General features: G+C 33.4%; 2 protein-coding genes across 3 annotated transcripts; both read left to right on the top strand.

Moving 5' to 3' along the window:
- The first annotated feature begins 397 nt into the window (after positions 1-397).
- Positions 398-17,293, top strand: LOC141671689 (mannosyl-oligosaccharide glucosidase GCS1-like). 2 transcript variants are annotated; one of them, XM_074477996.1, is made up of 22 exons: positions 398-802; positions 906-979; positions 2,219-2,470; positions 3,549-3,717; positions 4,379-4,465; positions 4,607-4,675; positions 4,804-4,900; positions 5,565-5,647; positions 12,226-12,333; positions 12,436-12,557; positions 12,653-12,760; positions 12,885-12,958; positions 13,792-13,917; positions 15,368-15,435; positions 15,509-15,658; positions 15,742-15,792; positions 15,939-15,995; positions 16,095-16,244; positions 16,346-16,437; positions 16,538-16,647; positions 16,773-16,836; positions 16,939-17,293. In XM_074477996.1, exons 1-22 carry the CDS (start codon positions 503-505, stop codon positions 17,081-17,083), a joined length of 2,556 nt encoding a protein of 851 aa, XP_074334097.1. In that variant the 5' UTR covers positions 398-502; the 3' UTR covers positions 17,084-17,293. The 2 variants fall into 2 exon arrangements, with proteins under 2 accessions (XP_074334097.1, XP_074334108.1); XM_074478007.1 differs by having other exon boundaries at positions 738-802; positions 2,229-2,470.
- Positions 17,294-18,207: 914 nt separating this feature from the next.
- Positions 18,208-20,513, top strand: LOC141711735 (F-box/WD-40 repeat-containing protein 1-like). The gene is made up of 2 exons (XM_074514399.1): positions 18,208-19,412; positions 20,112-20,513. Exon 1 carries the CDS (start codon positions 18,208-18,210, stop codon positions 19,384-19,386), a length of 1,179 nt encoding a protein of 392 aa, XP_074370500.1. The 3' UTR covers positions 19,387-19,412; positions 20,112-20,513.
- The last annotated feature ends 2,630 nt before the right edge of the window (positions 20,514-23,143 follow it).

Genomic DNA, 23,143 nt, shown 5'->3' with positions numbered 1-23,143 from the left:
AATTTTTAAAATTAACAAAGGATACGCATTTTCAAATTTGGCAAGTAGTGAATATGCATTCTGAGAATGTGTATTCCTTTGAAAAAATAAAGGTTTGCACATTCTCAGAATGCGTGTTCTTTAATTTTTTTTATAAAAGTTGAATACGCATGTGCAAAATGCGTATTTAGTAGCATTTTAGGTGAAACGTGCCGACAATCAGCATTTTGGGCCGTTGTAGCTGAAAAATAGTGTATTTTGGACATTTTTTCTTAGATCCATTACATTATATCAGGCCCCCATTTACAACAATTTACGATAGTTAACCAACCAATACATTAGTTTGTGGACTGGGCTGGACATGTATGTTTGCATGTATTACACACTTTTCTTTCCAGCCCAACAGTAAAATAGTCAACACTCCCCACAAGTCCACCTTCATAACACCATTCTTCACTCCTCAGTCATTTACTCTCTTCCAAGTTCTAATTTCCTGTCTGATGTTACTCCTCGCCTGAAAAATATGACATCTGCAACTGGCCGGAGACCTGCCCGGAGCAGAGTCAAATCATCCGTCACCGACGACGACCTCAATTCCGGCAACTCAAAGTCCCCTGCAAAATTTCGCAAACACAAAGCCAGAAACAACACTATTAACAATCTAAACTTCAATCTCAAACTCTTGTTAGGGTTTGGCGTGTTCGCATTCTCGATTTCGTTATTTTTTATTTACCGTCTCGTTAATTTTACCGCAGAGGGTGATGATAAGATTCTTAGAATTGTTACTCCGTTTCCTTCCCCCAAATTAACTGATCTTCCTATGGTATAATCTCGTATTTCCTTTCGTATCGGACTCGTGAATGCTAATTATGTAGTTATGTGTGTGCAATGATCTGATTGGTTTGTTGGTAATTGTTTGGTTGTAGTTTCAAGGTGAGCATAAGGAGAGTTTGTATTGGGGAACTTATCGCCCGAATGTTTATGTTGGAATTCGAGCAAGGTATTATTGCGCAATTTTATTAAATTTATAGGAATATCGATATTTAATGCATATATTTTGCAATGTGGCAAATTGAGAACTAAGTACTTTGGTGATCAACTTTGCATAGATATGTGATCAATTAAGTACTTTTGGGTGCAATGATTCACACAACTGACAACTCAGATAACTTAGAACTATGGTGCTTGTTAATTGGAAAAAGAAGAGAAAGAGTTTCAACTTGTAGTGTGTGCTGCCATTTTGTTTATGAGCAATCGCGTTTTTCTATCTACAAATGCTAACTTATGTTTTCAAATTTTTCATTCTGGTGGATTCCTCTGCACTAATTCGTGGAAGAATTTTGTGCTTCTGGAGGTGTTTGGTTTTGTGACATTTAGCTTTTGTTGCCACCAAAGAGAGTTTAGGATTTGGTCTTCCTTGTGTACCCGGTGTCCATGTTATGAATACATAACTATATGCATGTAATAGAAGGTGAAAATATGGGATGTCCCGAGTTAAATAAATTAATTTTCCTGTCAAATACTAGTTCCAAAAGTATTTACAGATTATAAGTCTTGCTTGTGACGCCTAGGGCCAGATGAAGGATGATCTGTCGTCTTAAATATAAAAAAATCGGTCATCTTGGCCGCCACAATATATCTGTGTAACCATGTTACCACGTGATGGGGTCCTCTTCTCTGGTGCACGAAGCATATAAGCCACATTCCATAAAAATTTTTGCCTATCTACTAGTTGCAGGAACATATTGTGTGTTTTAGTTCCTCCACCTGCACAATTTGCCACTGAGATACTCGAGACTGTCGGAACACATAGTACATTAAGCAATCTACAAACTCCATGAAGGTGATACATTGAGATGTGTGTCAACATATCACATAGTTGTGGTCTACTTATCAATACTTTTATACTTTAAGGTGCAGGTGTGAATGCCAGTTACAACTGTAAAGTTGAGCCCTCAGCCCTCTGCTCTGTAATTCTTAAACATAATATGACAATCATAATCATGTCATAGGGAGTAGTCTTAATATAACATTGCAAGGATTTTGATTTTTGGTTTTTTATCTTCTCTTGTTCTTTGTATGCCCAGCTCAAGTTTGCCATCCTGTTTCTGGCTGTTAATGAAACACTGATTTTTATGCTGATACATTTTTGTTGTTTCATTAACCTTGTTATTAGTATCCTTTAGATTTATGCATTACATGTTGTGTTTGTGATCATAATAAGCATTTGATGTTGAAGGGTTCAACAGTCTTTGATTGGTGGAATGATGTGGATTGGTGTAAAGGATAGAAGGTATTTAGTTCGACATGTCTGCCAAGATTCGGATGAGCTGAAGAAATACGGATGGACTTCTCATAATGGGCGGGATTATGGGCATCAAGTTATAATTGACCAAGAAATGACATTGGAAACAAGTTTCTTGAAATACAGAGGGAAAAGCAGCGGTTATGGAGGTGATTGGGTAGTTCGGAGTAATGTGCAAGCTGAAATGTAAACTTCCTTACCTTTTATTCTAGCCTACGCTTAGTAAGCCCCAATATCAGAAATTTTATTTTCAGTAGGTCAGAGTCACAGAGTACGGTTTCTTCATGTAAATACGAATATTCATGAAATCGTAATAAGTAGCAACAAACATGCATAGGCTAATAGAATCAGTTTCCTTGGTCCTTTCTGTAGATTTTATCTAAATTTAAATTAAATTTTTTTGGTTATTTATGTAAGATGTATGCAGTATACTAGCAGCGTGTTACAGAAATTTCAATATGCACGTCTTTTATGCTATGTATTTTTTCTTTACCAAGGGACACATGCATGTGGTAGAGACAATATAACTTGTAAGTGTATATATGTTCCAGGGAATATTCTGCACCAATTGGATTTTAATAGGTACATTAACATGAATTTGCTTGCCTGGGGAAACTTAAGATCACAGTTTATGCTTTTTTACAGCTACTGTTCTTTGAATTATGTTGCCCGAAATTTCCGTTCTGTCAAAACTTAAATAAGTGATAGTTTTTGGGTTAGATAATAATAAATTTAAAGCCAAGGAGAAAATAATATTTTAATATATATAATTCTGAAGGAAACATTGCCATTAGTCAGCTATTATCAAATGTTATTCAATTAAATAACTGCCTATAGATTAAGAAGCCTAGTAGATCTTTCTTCCTTGATAGCAATCTTAATAGTCCCAATAGGGTTATAAGTAACATACATAATTGTATAAAATAAGATAAAGCATGCACTATTTACATTTTAGTTACACATGGTAATTTAGAGATCAATAATTTGTATATCAAAAATTCAAAATGATAGTAAACGATATCTGAAATGATTGATGCTATTTTACCTTTGTAGAATATTTGATGGCTTAAGCTAGAAATTCAGAGCATAAACAAGAAAATTGAGCCTTATAACTTACATAAAAATCTTCTAATATAGATTGATTATATGTAGCCGAATCCTTACATCCAAATGTTGTGTGTGCACTGTGTCATATGGACGCCCTGGTGTGCATAACCTTGATTTGCATATTATTTACTGATCTTGTTTTGTAAATTGAATCTAGACTTAATGGTGAAAATCAGAGAACTGGACACCTCTTCTTTTATTTGGCTGATGAGGGGAATAAAGCTCTGAGTCTGGGTAGAGGAGTTGTGAATGTTCATGAAAGTTCTATTCTGGCCTCAGGTTCACGAGAGGATGTCGGGAATTGGCAACTACATTTGAAATCAGTGGTACGTCATTCAACAAGAGTTGCAATCTTTATTGGGAAAGTACATAAGTTCTTCAACTAGATATCTATGATGTATTTATGACTGATAATGAATCTGGAAGCTTATTATCTAATTTATATACAAATTACTGGCACGTGTCACTGCCAGAATTATTTAAAGGACTTTTTGGTAGGTTTCATGATTTTTTTATTTATAAATATATGAATATACGAATATATGTGTGTGACTTTGTAGTTTGTTTCTTCGTTGCATACATGTTTCATGAATTCTATTCATAAAGTTTGCTAGTTTTTGAATCCAAGTACAACTAAGTAACTAACATTTATACTCTTCTCACATATGAGGATCTCAATAAGTAATACTTCTATTCAGCCTCCTTGTAGTTTTACTTGTATCTGATTGGTACATGGCTCTAGGCTTTACATTTCAACTGGTGGATAGAAGAAATATTAATAACTTCTGTATATTAGATATGCAGTCTACTTTACTTTGCTAAGCTAAAAGAAGAAAAATCATCTGTTTCCTATACATTGTTAGTTTTGTAAAAGTTGTATTTTATGCTCATAAAACGTTGGGGAAAAATGAAATAATATGTCGTTTGGCCCTATGATATGCTATATATTGGTAATGGTTAATCATTTTAGATCAATTTTTTTTGCAGAATGATTTAGAGGTCCATTATGCTGGATTCAAGACTCCTCACATTCATAATTTGTCGGACCTAGTTCTAACAACTCTTGGAGACCAAGTATGTAAGATATTTTAAAATTAGTTCCTTGTCCATTTTGTCTTACCTGTCTGGCTGGGCCAATTCCTGAGGTTGTAATTGTTGGATGTCTCCTAATTTTTTACATCCATATCCCACTGTCATTTGTATCTTTTTCCATAGTTTAGAAGATCAAGGCATTTGCATCTTCCAGATACATCCGATGCTTCTGCAAACATATTAGTGTTCCAGGTACATAATCAAACAGATTCTGAGTTTGCCCCATCTCATTTGGCTATACTACCCTCATTACTTTAATTTTAATTGTTTCAGTTAGTGTTTATACTTTCAACTTCCTTTCCGTTTCTACTGTACTGCAGATATCGGCTAGGATCCCCTTCAAATTTGACATTGCTTTTTTATCTGGAACTGGTTTTGATAGTTCTAATGTTGATGAGCGCGTTAGCAGCCTCACAGGTGCATTTATGTGTAATTTCAGTTTAGTACCTGTTTGATGTACCCACATTGAAGGCACTAGAATTCATGGTAATTAGAGTTTAGTTTGGGCCTCTGTGATAGTTTTGGTATTCATATTTTTTTTGGGAATAAAGTGTAGGGGAAATTCATAACTAGTAGCGAGTTTTGACAAAGTACAGGAAGTTGTCCACACTTATCAATTAGTTTCATTTCTAGTATTCAGATTTTTTGTCTGTCAGTTTATTTTCTTGACTAAAGTCGTAAACTTAAAGTTTTACATTAGAATCTTACTTCAGATGTTAATCATTGGATGTTTTTAGTTTCTTCCTTGCTAGTGTTAGTGGATTACCTTACTCAGTATTTCATAAGCTGTATATAAAGGATACTAATTAACTGATTCACTGGCAGTACTAAAGGATACTAATTAGCATATCCTGACAATATCATCAGGCTGTAAATTTTAATTAAAGAGAGTGATTGGGAGATTCTCAGAAGATAGTCGCTCTATAATTGTGGCATTTTGTGTGTATCTCTTGTGTATATTTTGATTCGATGTTCAATCCAAATTTGATAAATAGTACTACAACTACCTATTTCTTGCATGGCTTTAAAGAATGCAAATGTTTTATATATCTTCATTCTTTTATTCTCTTCATACATATAGGTACTCTATTGACAAACAAATTAGGCAACAAGGAACAGGAATTGGATGACAAATTCAGAAATTGCTTTAACACATCCGGGAAGGTAGTAAAAGATGCATTTTCCCTTTATTGTGAAATATGGATCTTTAAAAGTGATTGCGTTTTCTTATTCTTGCACATTAGCTTATGTATGGGAACTGATGGTTGTTACTTTTTATTACAGTACATATTACTACCTAGATAATATATTATTGCTAGTAAATGTCATGCACACAAGATATATACAAGCACAGGAATATAGCACATGTTGAAATTTAGGGATGCAAGATTAAAAAATGCACAATAACCAATTTTAAGTACTAATAGTACCTTGGACTACCTATGAGAATGCCCAAAGGAACTTTAGTTGTTTTTTACAATATCATAGGCTTTGGAAGCCCATCACCTAAATAATATCTTTTGAGTTCAATTTTTATTAGGAAAGATTATTATAATCTCTTAGAGTGTAAATTTGGTTTGAAAAATTTGTTTAGCCGAGTTGGTTTTTACAAACGAGGCAGATAAATCGAAGGATTCGATGGTTTAAAGAGGGCGATGAGATTTCCTTCTCACACGTAATTTCACCCGTCCATTTCATTTATTTAAGGAAATGGGATTCATTTTGTTCTGTAGCTAAAAGGAAGTCCTCGCTTTATCTAGATTTTTTCATACACGAGCAAGCAATAGTTGAGGAAAAACTATATTTAAGGCTGAAAGATCAAGCATGATGAGTTAAAAGTTCAGCAGGTCTAAGTGGGATAATATCAAGCTACGTCTTTAATTATTCTATATCTCATCTTCGTTGGTCAGTAACATGGAGAATATGGTTGACAATAATGAGGCGCAACCAGTCATTGTGCATGTTTCCCTTTAGAAAAGAATAAAGCTTATTTGCAAACGGATCCTATTTAGTTACAACTTACACTCTAAATTTATTATTTTAATGTTAATTTATTATTGTTGATTAAAATCCCACTTGTTCACAAGTACTCATGCGAGAAACCTCTATTCTTTAATCTTTTAATTTATCATTGTTGATTTTTAAAAGTCCAATTATCTTTTGAATGGTGTCTCATTTTACTAAATATGGTTTAACTAGAATCTTCTTTGCTTTTATTTCACCATTTTCAAAGAGTTTTATTAATTATATGTTATGTTTAGAGTCCTGCCATATATATATATATGGGTCTTACTCCAATGAGAACCCCACTATTGTGAGATATGGGATCTTATCCTATCCACCCATTTAGATACATCTTATTCATCTCTCACCATTCATTTAATAATTAATTTTTAAAATTTTTAAAAATTCACCATCTTTTTAATTCAACGACCCATTAACCACCATCACCTCCGGCGTTCACCGTTTCCGGCCACCACCAACTCCGACGACCACCAGAAAATCACCACCGTTAAACCAAAAATCACCATCGGAAAATAGAAATCGCCAACATTCGGTCACTGCCTCCGATCAAGATCAACAAATCACCAACGTTTTACGAAAATCACTACTCAATTAACATTAAAAACCATCAAAATTTGAAGTAAAAATAACCACAAGCACCAGATTGCCACTGCTTTCGTTCACCGCATTCAACATCTCCCTCCCCTCACCAACTACGGCCATCAAACATCATGCCAAAATCACCAAAAAAGGACGCAAATCATCACCAGAATTCCATGAAAATCACTAACGATATTGAGTAGCAAATCAGAAAATTGCACAGATCAGAGCAGTCATTTATAAGAGAAAGTGAGAGGGCAGCAAGGAGCGGCCGGGCTGTGGCGGTGACGCCGGACTGGTACGACAATGACAACATATTTAAAGTTGAAGTGTATTTATGTAAATGTTAATGTACGAGAAAGAGAGAGATTTGGGGGAGACGGGGGAGAGAGAGATGTGGAAATAACATGTCAGGTGGTTGGATGGCGGCAGAGCTAGAGCGGAGGCGGTGGTGATAAGGCGTCGGAGGTGGGGGCTGGTCTGGTGGGGTGGGGTGGTTGTGTGAAGTTTGATAAAATTTATTAAATTAAAGTGTGTGGTCTAGATTGAAAGTAATTACCAAAAACGTGTGGTTGAGATTAGATCTCAGTTCTCATATTAGTGGGGGTTCTCATTTGAGCAACTCCCTTAATATATATATATATATGTTACAGCTGCATATTTGAATAATTTTTTTATTATATATATAATATTTACTTATAATACTTATACTCTGTGTTTAAAGTTAAAAGAGTTCTTCCAGATGATTAGCGCTTCCAAGAAATGAGATATCGCTGCAAATTCATTGTTTCTTCTATACTATCTTATTATATATTTTTTCATTCTTTATTATGCTAACTTATGATCAATGACCGATCTCTTATGCATTCATAAATGCTTATAAAATATACTAAGAACAATGTAGTGATAACAAGAGAAATTCATATATTTATACGAAATCGCATCACATCTATAATTTTTTATTACATATGAATGATCCAAGGTTCTTGTCATTTTTAATAAGGGTCAGCTTTATATTAGAATTTTATTATGAATTAGAATATTGAACTCAAATTAGAACTTCCAATTAATATCAGCCTTCTACATTGTTAAATCAACAGGTCATATGTATTCGTTTTGTTGCAATGTTGGCTAGGGTGCAGAACACAAGATGTATTTTAGTTATAGTATACTAGCTTTAGCTTAAACCCCGTATGATGCACATACTTATTTTAAATATTGTATAATTTTTAAATAATATTGAATTTAAATTATAATGTTATATCGTTAATTTGAATTAAATTGATAGTGCGTTTCAGAAAAGGGTAATTGATTGGTTATTAATAATTATAATATCATTATTTCATTTTATTAAATATAATTGTTCATGTTATTTTTGGAAGTTTTTAGAAAAGAAGGGATTGATATTTTTGGAGGTGCTTTAGTTAGGAGAAATAGAAAAAATAACGTGTTTTAATTTAAAAAAGGTAATCGATGTTTTAGTTAAAAAAAGTAATTGGTTAGTTATTAGTAATAATAATATTATTAATAGTAAATGGGCGAAAACCAAAACTTTCAATTTTTTGGCTTTTATATATTAGTATCGATAGAACTGTAGATGGTTTACTTGTTCAGTACAAAATATTTGTTTTCTAAATTACATAAATTCTGAAAGAACAAATCACTTTTTTAAAAATTACATTTTTTAATTCTAACTTTTAGACTATTTGCATTTTGCATTCCAAAACTTTGGCTGAAATATTTTAAACTAAAATAGTTTGCGCCCCAAAGTTTAGAAACACGGTCAATAAGCATCCTTTTAACGTTTCTGACGTGAAGTCAAACGTTAACGTTATCGTCGGAGGTGTGTTTCTGGTAATGTATATTTTCAAAAAATTTATGCAAACGTAAATTACAGTCTGCATCCCATCTTTTATCTTGAATCTCATTTTTAGGTCTTTAACTTTATATTATAACAGTTTGCATCCCACAATTATTTTAAGCAAATAAATAAATTTATCTAAAATAATTCAATTTCCCTTTTCCAAGTTTTGGTATAACTTAAAATGAATTATAATAAGTCGAAGTATAATATTTCCTCTGTCCCACTCAATTCTTTATATTGGGGGACGGGGGTTCGACACCCATTTTAAAACTCTTATAAAATATAGATGGCTCAATTTTTTTTTAAAATTCTTTTCTTCTAAATAAAAATTTAATGTTCAATTTTTTATACAAAGAAAAATTATAAAAATCAATTACGGAACTATAATTTATAGTAGTCTCAATTATGAGACGGAGAGAGTATTATATTAAGAAAAAAGAGTAAACAGTCATTAGCTAAATAAAATAAGTGTAATGGGAATAATTAAATATAGTCTGATCCTAATACTTGAAAATCAATTTAAACGGTCAAAATTATATAATATTACATGATATTTACTTGTACAATACTTAAAACATATACTTAAATTCATAAATAACTTTTGCTTTTATGATTTGTAGATTTTATAAATAAAGTAATATTGTATTATAAAATTCTTAATCATCTTTCTCTCTATTTTCTTTCCGATTCCAGTTATATTATAATTATGAAAACAACATTGAATTAATTATTATTTTGTGAGTTTCAGGTGAGCCATAAAATTTATATATTGACTTTTAGAATTTAATATACAACCAAAATAGTAAAGATTCCGTGTCAAAAAATTATATACACTAAACCAAATTTACTAATGGTCCGGTTTTAAAATCCTAACCTGAACATAAAAAATAATATGACTAGGTTATTTTTTGATAATTTGAAATTACCATTATTTTTTGATAACATAAATTACAAAAATCTAGGATGCAAAGTAAGATTTGAGAAAAAAATTTAGGATGCAAACTGAAATATAAAAATGTTACCAAAAATGTCCTTCTGACAATTAACGTTAACGTTTGAGTTAACGTCAAAACTATCTGTTTTTTTATCAATGTATGTAATTGATAGAAGGGTCTTGGTCCTTAACAATTACTAGTTAGGGATTAGTTATTTAACAATCAATTCCCTCACTGTCGGATCAACCATTCAAGGGCCAGGATTAAAAAAAGCTACCTTTCCGTTCTAAATTTCAGCGGAAAAGAATACAGTTCGGCGATAAATTTTGGCGGAAAGACAGATGACACCTAAGACAACGATAAATTTTAGCGAAAAGACAGAAGAGAAGATGACACAGAAGATGACACATGAGACAACTAAATCCCTTCATATAGCCACCTATGTTTAGTTAGTTTTATCATTTATCACCACAAATATTGCGTCAAGTAAAACATGAGTATTAATTTTGTGTTTTTATTTAATAATTAAATTTTCATATTTGTGTTTTATGTGTGAGATTGTTTGAAAAATATGTTGCTACACACGTATAAAATTTAATCCATTTTAATTTAGTACTTTGCATTTTTACTACTATATTGTTATTTAAAATTTATATTTATTGAAAAGTTATATTTGAGTGGTATAAGTTTTTTGGAGTTAGATAGTTGTATGTTTTTGTTTCGGATCTTTTTATTGTAAATTTTAATGTAGTTTAGTTGAGTTTGTATAACATTCGAGTTTTTTAAATTTTTTTGGGTTATTTTTATTTAAATATTTTTTCTTTTAAGACATTTAGTTATTTGTTATAGGTTAGTAATTTGATTTTTGAGTAGGATTGATACAGGAGCTGATATGTGCACACCTTGATGTATAGGTACACACCCTTTATTGAGATCAAAACTATAATACCCTCGTGCACACACATGACTCCAACCTCTTTTAATGTTGAATAAGGATAATTTGGTCGTAATTCCAATAAAAGTGCACGCGTGCACGTATAAATGGAGGGTGTGCACCTATCAGCTCTCAATACTTAATATAATAACTTAATGGCCTAAGACCTGTAAGCAAAAGTGTTTATTATAAATAAGGTACATACTTGATACTTCAAGCCCCATGTATAAAATATTCAAGTGATAAAGAACTAATTTTTCTACTGAATAAAATAGTTAAACCATTTCACAAAGACAACCTGACAATCCACGACTAGTCTCCTCAAAGGTACCGGGCCATTGAGGCTTTTTAACGGCCGACTTATTTTTTGTGATAATCCCTCGACAACCGACTTGGAGCCGTGATAATCATGATCATCGAGATGAACATAATATTGAGTTGGATGACTTCGCTTGATTTTCATCATCACTTATGTTTTTATCTGCTTGGACATGTTTAATATTTGGTATTTAAATGTTACTCCCTCCATCCCATTGAGAAGTATACGTTTGGTTTGGGCATGGAGGTTAAGAAAAAGTGGAATGTTGTGAGAAAAACTAAGAAAAGTGGGTAAAGTGGTGAAACCAATTAATATTTAATGTATAAAGTTAGTATGGTGGAAAAAAGTAGTGGATGTAAGTGGGTGTAGTTAATTTTTTTATTATAAAACTTTTACTATTTTTGGTAAGTTTTGTAATGTATAGGATTGAATGGGACATCCCAAAAAAGAAAGTGTATAGAAATGAACGGGATAGATGGAGTATTGTGTAGCAAATAAGCTTGATTTAAACTTGTTATTATGTCATTATAACATTATTCATATCAACTGTGACATTGTTGCGTACAGTTATATTATACTTATATTAATTTAGTAAAAAATATGTATATAAACTGCTTGTTGACTTTTTACGACTAGTTCTGGAAGGTACCTGAGCTTCAAGGCTCGACTTGGCGCTGTTACAGCCATTGTTAAACTATTGACTAATAGAAATACAGTTTCCTTGTATATTCATTCCCCAACATTTAGTAACATTGTTAATCTAATTTATTTATTTTCGATATATATTTTAGTTCGTAATTGGAGGCACTCGTGGACTAGCCATATTATTTTAATAAAAACTTCTAACTCAGCCATGCTACGTACACCCTAAGTGCTAGTTTTTAAAAAGTTTATTTTGTCTTTGATATTTTCATAGTTGTACAAAATGTTGTCAGCCAGCTGCTGGTTTCAACATAAGTACAAACAATGCTCTTAATTTTACGACCATATGAAGATGACTTAACTGAAGTATCTGTTAATTTAAGCTTCCTTTATTGTCAAATATGCATTAAACTCTGAAAGCCTAAAACTTTGTTAATTTTTCAGCTTGATTCTAATACTGTCACAATTGGCAAGGCTGCAATCGGTAATTTGTTGGGGGGAATTGGTTACTTTTATGGAGAATCAAAAATCGCCTTGCCAAATGACATCAATGTAATTATCTTACTACCCAACCACAATTTTGTTATAGGCTTATAGCCCATATAATATCTTGAAGGTGAAACGCTTTGGCTTGTAACCATCCTAATCATGCAGGCTAAACTGGAAAGGAATTTTATTTCATATTGGCCAGCTGAGCTATATACAGCTGTTCCCAGTCGCCCATTCTTTCCTAGAGGATTCTTATGGGATGAAGGTTTTCATCAACTACTGATCTGGTGTAGTTTCTGGTGTACTTTATGTTTACTTTACTGATTTTCCTTCAGTTCTGACTTCTCTAACATGTCAACAAATTGACTTGTCTGTTTAATAGGCGATGGGATATCTTCATCAGCTTGGATATTGTTGGCCACTGGCTAGATTTAATGAATATTGATGGATGGATTCCACGTGAGCAAATTTTAGGTGCCGAAGCTCTTAGGTAACGTTTTTCCCCGTGTGGGTGGGGGTGGTCATGACTCATGGCCAACTTTCTACGTCATGGTTCCAATGGTGCTATTTATGCGATTTGCATAATAATAATTTACCTTTTCTTATGTTTGCAGTAAGGTACCAGCTGAATTTGTTCTCCAGCATCCAACCAATGGGAACCCCCCAACTCTATTTTTAGTTTTACGCGGTACATTTACATTTTCTTTTTGCCGCTCTTGGATAATTATGTTTAAGAGTTTCTGCTTATTTATCTATTTTATTGGTTAAAGTTACTTGTTCAAGAAGCTACATTAAAAATAGTAGTGTTAATATTACTTTTAGGAACAAAAGGGTTCATTTCTGTGCAAGTTTAAGTGTCCAAATTTATGAAAAATAGCGAGGAAAGAAGAAAAGATGTGCATGTTGACCATCTTAGGGAAAATAGAATAGAGTATGGTGTTGTAAATGTGGTCCTTTTACTGAGGGAAAATAGAATAGAGTATGGTGTTGTAAATGTGGTCCTTTTACTGAGTTGTAAGCAATTAGGCAAAACAGAATATTTCTGGACGCTTTGTTTTTAAATACCATTATGGTGCATGTGACTACTGATGGTTCGTTTGCAGTCATGTCAGTACTTGAGACTTCCTCCATCCTCCACCTCTGTTTCTCTGCAAACAGGTGTATCTCTCATTGATTGAAATAATGTAGATTGTAGAAAAAAAATTCGTTGATTCACCGTATTCAGTTGATTATAATTATTTTGAATATTCTTAACTACGTTTCAGAGTACCCATGCACAATTGTCCATCACTCGTATCCTAGAATTGGTTACAAAAACTAAATTCCTTGCTTTTTGTACAACTACATATCATTTCTCTTCTCGTCAGAATGATGAATAGCCAGGGTTCAAGCAATTGAAATATCATTTAGTTTCAATGGTATTCTCAGAGTTTTAACATCACAACATTCTATTTTATAATTTGGTTAGAAGGTGCTTTCTTGCTTGTGATAATGGCATCCTTTATGCTTCTCTTTCCCCAGATCTGGTTTGCAGCATGAAGAAGAAGAATTTCAGTGATCTTGAACAGACAAAGATCTCTTCCTTTCTAGAGAGGGCTTTTGTTCGTCTTGAAGCATGGTTTCAGTGGTTTAACACTACACAATCAGGTTTATATGTGTTTTGAAAGTATTTATAAGCTGTTTTCTTGCATCACATGATGTGAATAATGCTGTTAGTATTTAATCTATTGTCCACACATCTTGTTATATCTGGCATGGTGGCACCTCAATGTAAGAGCGAATCCATCACGCTCAAATCAAGCCCCATTGTAACAGCAACAATGTCGAGTCGGACATGTTTTATATCCCTCTACACAACTTCAAAAGTCAAGAGATATATACAGATTAAGAAAATCAAGAACAAGGGCAGGATTCCATATTTTAATAAAAAAAAAGTTGCAGTTACTCTTTAAACTACAGCTAGATTCTAGAAATACGATATGTAGACCTAAGAGCAGTTTAATGAAAACTAGAATAGAAACTAACACAAACGCTGCTGTTCTTACTGAGAGTACAGAGGAAATATATTTGAAAATGTTCTGATTTCTTAATTCTGAAAGGAGCTGTCCACTGTCATAATTGCTCTGTTTTACGTGTATCCCTTTTGCAATAAAAGGAAAGAACCAGAGCCACTTCTGTTCTCTCGGTTGAAAAGCAAGTTTTTCAATCAACAAAAATTTCGTCCTTGCTATTAATATTCCTGCATTTCAACATATTTTGATCTACAGAACTTCTTTATGTGTTCAGGCTTACCCCCACCATTTCAGGCTTTACTCCTTTAAGCCACAAATAGGCTTTCCACTATTTGTAGCTGCTGTTAGCACCTTCTCTGTCGATGATATCACAAAGATCTTGAATAAGCATTTATAAGCATCATATATTGTTAGTTTCTGTTAGTCAAATCACCATGTCAAACTGATTTGAAGAAGCTGCACCATTATTTTCCATATATTGGGAAGAAAAGAGGCACCAGCAATAGCACTTTCTCTGGCCTTCTTTTGTAGCAATCAGCCCGCACAAAGCACACAACAGCTCTGATACTAAGTTAAGAGAACTTGATTACTCTGTAAACTGTAGCTAGAAACACTAACTGCAGTTCCTCATCAGTTTATTGAAACTACACACACAAAAATTGCTCTTTACTACTTAGAGAACCGGTAAATTAATTCGTAATATATTCTGAAATCTGATCTGCTACATACTGGCAACTGCAGGGTACAGTTTATAGTAGCAGTAGAATTATTTTAAAAAACACGTGTCTAGATAGATTTGAAGTACTTATATCAATGCGGTACATATTCATGAACCTTCTAATGCATGATTAACTCTTAAATTACTTCCAGAAACTTCAAGAAGTTTGCACAAATTTCAACAATAAAAATTAAATGACATAGGGTTGATATCATTGTGCTTTAATTTTCAACCTTTGCCTTTTTTCTACAGAGTTTAAAATCAACCCATAAAATTATTGTATCTTGATTTCTTTCCAGTTTCCACTTTTTATGAGTTAATTTAAAACTTCGTATGATGATTTTTACAATCAAGTTTTCTTTCATAGGTAAGGAAACAAATACCTACTTCTGGCATGGAAGAGACAGTGCAATCATCCATGAATTAAATCCGAAGGTCCTACTTTATAGGCTTTTAAAAATATTGATAAACGTAGTGTGGCAATATTCTTACTATAATGACATTTCAGACGCTGTCTTCTGGATTTGATGATTATCCACGTGCATCACATCCAAGTGACGAAGAACGTCACCTGGATCTTAGATGTTGGATGTTTCTTGCAGCAGATTGTATGCACTCTATCTCGGAGCTTTTTGCGAAGAAAACTGAATCGGGAAAGGTATGTATCTGGGTGGAATATCTTTTTTAAGGTTGCATTCCTTTTTGGGTTTTGATTTATCAAACAAAAATTGTTTGATGCAGAAATATGGTTTGACGTCCAAGCTGCTCTCAGATTTCGAACTTCTTAATAAGGTTTGTGCTCTTTATCAGAAGAATCAACATTGTAAATACCTAGCAAACACTGGTTAACCCAATAAATGGAACACACCATTTTATTACAATATTCATTATACGATTAAATACTAAAATATGATTACTTTGATTGTTTGTTACTTCAGATGCACCTTGACAATTCCCACGGGACTTATTTTGATTTTGGAAATCATTCAGAAAAGGTATATGGTTAGATGTCTTATATTAAATGTTCCCGATTGTTGCTTTTGTTCAGTCTCTGTGTAGCATGTAAAAGTCTTTGATAGAATTTCCTCTCTCAGGTTCGCTTAGTGTGGCAGCTTGTGGAGGAATCTAATGGTTTCCCTAGTCGAAAGCTTGTCCGAGAGGTGTCCAAGGAACCAGTATTAGGATTAGTTCCTCATATTGGTTATATCAGCCTTTTTCCGATGATTTGGAGAATTATTCCTCCTGTAAGTTGCATATGAGACCATGTAAAGATTTGCTATCAGTGACATTTGCCTTTTTCATGTTTCTCATGACATGTCGGTGACATTTGCTAATGTGCATACAGCAATCATGGGTTCTAGGAAAACAGCTTGACATCATCTCAAACAATTCCATCTTGTGGACTGACTTTGGACTTCGTTCTCTGGGAAAAACAAGGCAAGATGAAGAATTTATATCTGCTGCGTACAATTTGTGTTTGAAAACCTAATGGTATGCATGATACTATTTGTAAATACATCTATTCAATGGTGTGCAGCTCGATGTACATGAAACGCAACACAGAGCATGACCCACCTTATTGGCGAGGTCCTATATGGATGAACATGAATTACTTGATTCTTTCCTCGCTACATCACTACTCTAAAGGTAACACATCAAGAGCAGGTGGCTGGTCACCCTTTTTATTTTTATTTTGCTGATGGTTTTTTTACTTTATGTGTCTCATTGTAATTTATTACCTTTAAAGTTCTTTTCTGGATTTCAATTTTCAGAGGATGGCCCGTATAGAGAAAGAGCTGAAAATATTTATAATGAATTGAGAAGCAATTTGATAAGGTAGATCTGACGTCATTCATCCCCGCGATGCATCTTAATTTCATTTAGTAGTTTTTGTTTCCGGGTATATAGCTAAGTATTTATCTCATTCTTTTCGTTCAGAACTGTTGTTAAGAACTATCAGCAGACTGGGTATTTCTGGGAACAATATGATCAAAAGACCGGGAAGGGAAAAGGTGCACGTGTATTTACTGGCTGGACATCGCTTGTGCTGTTAATTATGGCAGAAGGTTACAGTGAATGTTAAAGCACTGGAACTCTGCAAGTTTTTATGGAAAAATGCGGCAGAAGAATGACCTGTTTAAATTTAATTTAGCTGAAAAGGGCATGTTTGGCATAGCAGCTTTAAGCTTACAAGTCAAAATTAGTTATAATTTACCAACTAAAAACAATTAAAGGTTATAGCTTCCCGGTTAAATTTCAAATGGTAGAAAGAATTGAGGCTTTGTTGCGCTACGACCAGTGTTTTAAAAATTCTCGATTAATTTTTAAAAAATATTTGACCGATCTATTTTTTGAAATGCGATTAATATTTATAAATTATTTTGAATTATATATTTCATATTAAATAAAGTAAATATTTTAAATATTATTAAAATATTTTTAAATATATTTGATTTTTGTTCCGATTAATTTTTGATTTGCCGATTAATTCTTAATCGGTACCTAAACTGATTAGTACTGATTACCAATTTTTATCATGACTACAACACAAAAATAATTACTCCTATAAACATTTAATCAAATCTGTTATTTATTTCCTTTGCGTAGCCGCGTTATCTTTTTTCAAATTGTACTAGTTTTGTAATTTTCTTGTGTTAGAGTGAAATGAAATTTGTATTTTTAGACTAAATTCTGAATAGAATGAATATGCAAGAAAAAGCATTATTTTCAAATAAAATTATTTGTATTGTGAAGAAAGTAAAAAGATAGTTATGCTGTAGTTATAAAACGTTTATTTAATTTTTTTAAGGGCATTTATATAATGCTGCCAATAAATTATTAAAAATATGTAATGCTGCAAACGATACTTTTCTAAGTTAAAATCGAAAACTTAAAATATAATAATTTTTAAACAGCAATTTATATTATTATGCTTTGTTTACAGATGATCTAGTCTTATAGACAGACCCGCTTTAGTTGTGTAATTAGCCGGGATGAACGGATTGAATTAATAATATGCTCCTGGTACTCAGTAAAGCACGTTTAACAAAACCGGGCCCAAAAAAATGAACCAACTCGGTTTGGAAACAACTCTATATTTGGTATGGTTTTTGGAAACCTAGCATTTCTCTACTATCTGTGTAAACACTTGTTGCACTGGGTTGGGCTGATTTAAACCCTAACCCTAGCAGACTGAACGACGCATGCATGGATAATCTTCCTGTACATGTTTTCCTTGAAATTCTTTTACTTCTACCAGTCAAATCTCTCCTTGGTTTAAAGTTAGTATGCAAATCATGGAGATCCCACATCTCAAACCGTGAATTCGTAAAACGGCATGTCCTCAGGACGAGGAACAACCCTAATAATGACTTATTCATCATTGTCAGTTTAAGTGCTTCTTCTGGTCCTTATGCTGACAAACTTTCTGTTAATAATGTAAATTTCGTCGATAGGGCTATAAGTTTGAACATCCCTATACCTGTTTCTGATGATATTTATGACTTGGATTATGTTGTTGGATCATGTAACGGCTTACTTTGCCTTGCTTACGTATGCAACCCACCAGAAACATCGCAACATAAACTATATCTTTGGAATCCTGCTACCACACAAATCAAGGACATACATAGGTACACAATTGAAGAAAGCCCTAATAATATTCCTGATTATATTGTTTCTTTTGGGTTTGGTTTTGATTATGCCACTAGTGACTACAAGGTTGTTAGGATTGTACAAAGTGTCGTGAATCGAGTTGAGGTGTATTCGTCAAATGAGGATTTGCTTCTTGTGAATCGAGTTGAGGTGTATTCGTTAAATGAGGATTCTTGGAAAGAAATTGAGGTGGAGTTAGAGTTTGGACGTATCGAGTGCCCGCTTATTCCAGCGATTGTGGATGGATCCATTTACTGGATGTTAGCAAGAAACGATTTTGATGACTATGGTGTTGATATTCTTTCCTTTGATCTGCAAAGTAAAAGATTTTCCAAAATTTTAGTGCCTGATAGTCTTGAGAATCTGTGGTGTCATGAAGAGGAGGAACCGTGCAGTGAAATTCTGGTTTTTGAGTATAAGGAATCTGTTGCCATTACTTACACAACCTTGAACAAAGAAATGTGCATATATTTCATTCTCCACTGTAAACATTTCTTCCTGGGATTCCCGACCAATAAAAAAGATAATGACAATTGTTGGATTAAGAAGGTGAGTATCAAAAGTTTAAAAACGTTACATGGATGTCTGAAGACGGGTGAATTTATTGGATGCAATTCTTGTGATGAAATAGTCTTGTATGACCCTGTTAATCAAGTAGTAAAGCCCATTCAACACAAACCAAACAACTTTGAAACTCACTGTTATACTGAGAGTCTGTTCAATCTAAATTAACCAAGCAGCAGTATGCCGGAATCCTTGTGAGTCTATTGCTAAACCTTTTTAGAATCATTTACTTTCCCAGTTATCAATGTATACAATTTCGTAATTTTTTGGTAAAGACAGGTACTAGGCGTTGTGGCTTTTTCATATATATACTTCTAGTTTTTACCAAATTATAAATCAAATGCAAAATTATAGTACCAAGTCAGCAAATTTCTGATATATTGTGTCATTAGGCTTTGTATAGCCATGGATAGATGAGTGTTACTTATATACCAATTCAAATCTGTATTGTATGGCAATGGACAGAGTCTGGGGCGATGGAGTACCAATTAAGCACTCTGGTACTCAAATACTTCTCGCCCAACGTTGAACCTTCTACACTTGGTTGTCTATGGTAATGATCTAGGTTATAGGACTAGATAATGCGTTTATATTGACCATAGGAGGTGCTATTCACTTTGTGAAATACATCTTGCAAATTATATCGGAAAAACTAGTGTGTTTTGTAGTTTTTGTGAATGAACGAGGCGACTGTTACAATGTTAATCTTAGATAGTCCAATCTCATGATCTCTCTCGACCATAAGATCCTGAAGTATTGCAGTAGCAGCATCCAACGTGCCTTGCTATGTAGGCTAATTAATAAAATTGCACTTGCTCATGTCCTGCAATTATCTATGCCTGGAATATTGGAATTTATTTTCACATTAATTTCATGTTGCTTTTTGCAAACAGACGAAACGTAAACTGGTGGTGCTCCAAAATCTAATCTCTAGTGGCCAAAACACGTCGTTGCAAGTAAAAACCAACAGATGAGATGACCCCATTGTTTGTTCCGTATTTCTCATCTCTTTTTAATGGCCACTGCTGTAGAAACACTTGTAACTATGAATGTATGTGTCCCTCGTGAGTAGACCTGGCCACTTGTGCGGTCCGTGCGTGCCGGGCCGGGCCGCACACAGGTTGAGCACTGGAGATATAAACACTGAACCGGCCTGCTTAATAACGAACCGGGCTCGGGCCGGGTTTGAACCGTTAAAACAAGACTCGTAACCGAACCGAACGAATTGCGCGAGCTGGGCGAGCCGTGCGTGCGGGCCTGCTGTGCGCGAGCTGGGCGAGCCGGGTTGAATTGTGTGTGCGGGCCTGTGCGAGTTGAATTGTGTGTTCCAGCTTCCAGGCTTCCTGATCGAGCAATAATTACTTGTATTTTTTAATAGAAAATTCGAAATTAGTATATCAATGTTTATTAAAAAATAAATAATAAAATGTAACATTATTTTCTATTATATCACATAATTTATTCGAAATATTATAGTTGTAATCAATTAATTTTATTATTTTAAATTTTTGGTTAAAAAGAGGACGGTACCTCTTATAAATTTTATTAATTTAAAAAAATTACAAATGATGTGAGAGGACTCCTCTCTCTCTAAAAAACGGAACAAACCGCATCAAACATTAAAAAATTACAAATCAAATGATATTAAAACTTTAAAAAAAATTACATTAAATATTTGTTCTAAAGTTGTTCGCTAGTTGAGGTTCCCGATTCGGATGAAGTATCCATTGTCATCCATGGCTCGTCGTCATCGCCGGAGTCTTCTTTTCTTCCTTGTTGTCTTTTATCGGCTTGATCCCAATCTTTTTTGTAAACTAAAATATTACAACGTCTGGCGCAAGACTGGATCTCTTCTCATCTAACACTCTTCTGTCTGCACTAAAAGCGGACTCGGACGCAATTGTAGAAGCTGGGACAACTAAAATATCCACTCTTCTGCCTGCACTAAAAGCGGACTCGGACGCAATTGTAGAAGCTGGGACAACTAAAATATCCTTTGCATTTTTTACTAAAACCGGAAATTGTAACTCATGATTCTTCCACCATGTTAGTATATCAAAATCATCATTTAACTCATAACTATATGAAAAAAAATTCGTGAACCATACTAGTGGCAGAAGAAGGTACGGTAGATGACTCAGAAATTTTACATTTTTGTTTTTTGGTTAGTATAGATGAAATGGTACTACTAAACCTACTAGAAGTATTAATACTCTTTGGTGGTATAGTACTTTGAGTTTTTGGAGCATACATATCTATAAGACGAAACAACAAATTTAAACAATTAGTTACATATAAAACATGATTATATGAAACTCCTAACACAGCATAATAATGTTCTAACATATTTTCTAAACCTTCCTTCCTAACACCGGGATCAAGAAGATATGCAATACGATAAATATACGGAAATTCGGTAAAGTATTCGATCCATTTAATTTTCATATCCTTAATAATATCACTAAAATTATCATTTTCTTCGTATTCCTTTAAAGTAGTAACAATACTAACACATTCAATGATACAATGGTGTACATTTGGTTCATAAACATGAGAAAAAACTTTAGTAGCATGCGCAAAACAATAAAGTATGTCACGTACTGTAGATGCTAATTCCCAATCTTCCTCGGTAATAATTTATCCTTCGTATTGGTGAATTGGATCGTCGTTATATAAGATGGTAATAATGGGTTTATATTTAATTGCTTCAACAAGTAATTTATATGTCGAACTCCATCTTGTAGGACAATCGATATTCCATTTTTTCGGCCTTAGTCCATTTTCTTTACACAATTTCTTGTACCTAGACCTATATTTACCCGCCAAACGTAGATACTTAATTACCTTCCTAATAGGTTCTAATAAATTAGTTATTTGTTGAATTCCTACTTGAGCCGTTAAGTTAACTATGTGAGCACAACATCTAATGTGTAAAAATACTCCATCTAAAACTAAAGGAATTTCGGTCCTAATATAATTAATACATTTGTTGTTATTAGCAGCATTATCTAAGGAAATTGTGAATACCTTGTTAAACAAATTAAATTCTTTAATTGTATCTAAAATTCTAGACATAATATTATAACCGGTGTGTGATTCGTCCATAACATCAAATGCAATAATTCGTTTTTGTAACATGTAATCGACACCAATCAAATGAACGGTAACGCATATATAAGGCTCACCTTGACTCGAACTCCAACAATCACTAGTTAACGAAACCATACCATCTAATTCTCGAAAAAATTCAATTAATTGTGCTCTAGCGCAATGATATTGTGTTATTGTGTGCCGTTTTAGTGTGTTTCTAGGAATTTTTCTAAATGTCGGATTTATCGTAGTTTTCATCATATATTCTAAATTATCACTCTCACCGTGAGAAAATGGTAACTCGTCTAGTGTAACAAAAGTAGCAAAACTTTCTATCATTCTATCTCTACTATAGAAAAAAGGCATACCTCCACCTCCCGTTGATGTCATAAAATCACCGAGTTGTGATTGTTGTGGACCTCTTCGTGCTTCTCCACTTTCGTGACTCGCCTTCGTAATAGAGTGAATATTCTCCAAATGTCGGCTTAGTGTTCCCGTGCCGGTCCCTCGAGCATAACTAAATAGTGGCTGTGGTCTACCATTTTGTACACAAATCAAACAATGTACTTTAAATCTATTCGGATTATCCGGCATAGCTTCTTTCGAAAAATATGTCCACACGTGCGATGATTGTCTCGAACTCGTAGCACCTACAGAAATTAAAAAATGAATAAAATTAAAAATGAATAAAAATATTATAATCTATTAAAAAAATTACAATAATCAATTAAAAAAATTACAATAATCAATTGCGAATGGGGATTGAATTGTAAATTTTATATTCGAATGGGTTATGTTTGTAGATGGAGAAAGGAGAAAGAAGTCGGAGAAAGGA

Source organism: Apium graveolens, chromosome 1, assembly GCF_009905375.1.
Source record: "Apium graveolens cultivar Ventura chromosome 1, ASM990537v1, whole genome shotgun sequence".
NCBI lineage: Eukaryota > Viridiplantae > Streptophyta > Magnoliopsida > Apiales > Apiaceae > Apium > Apium graveolens.
Note: the sequence above shows the minus strand (reverse complement) of the source record. Positions and strands in the feature narration are given on the sequence as shown.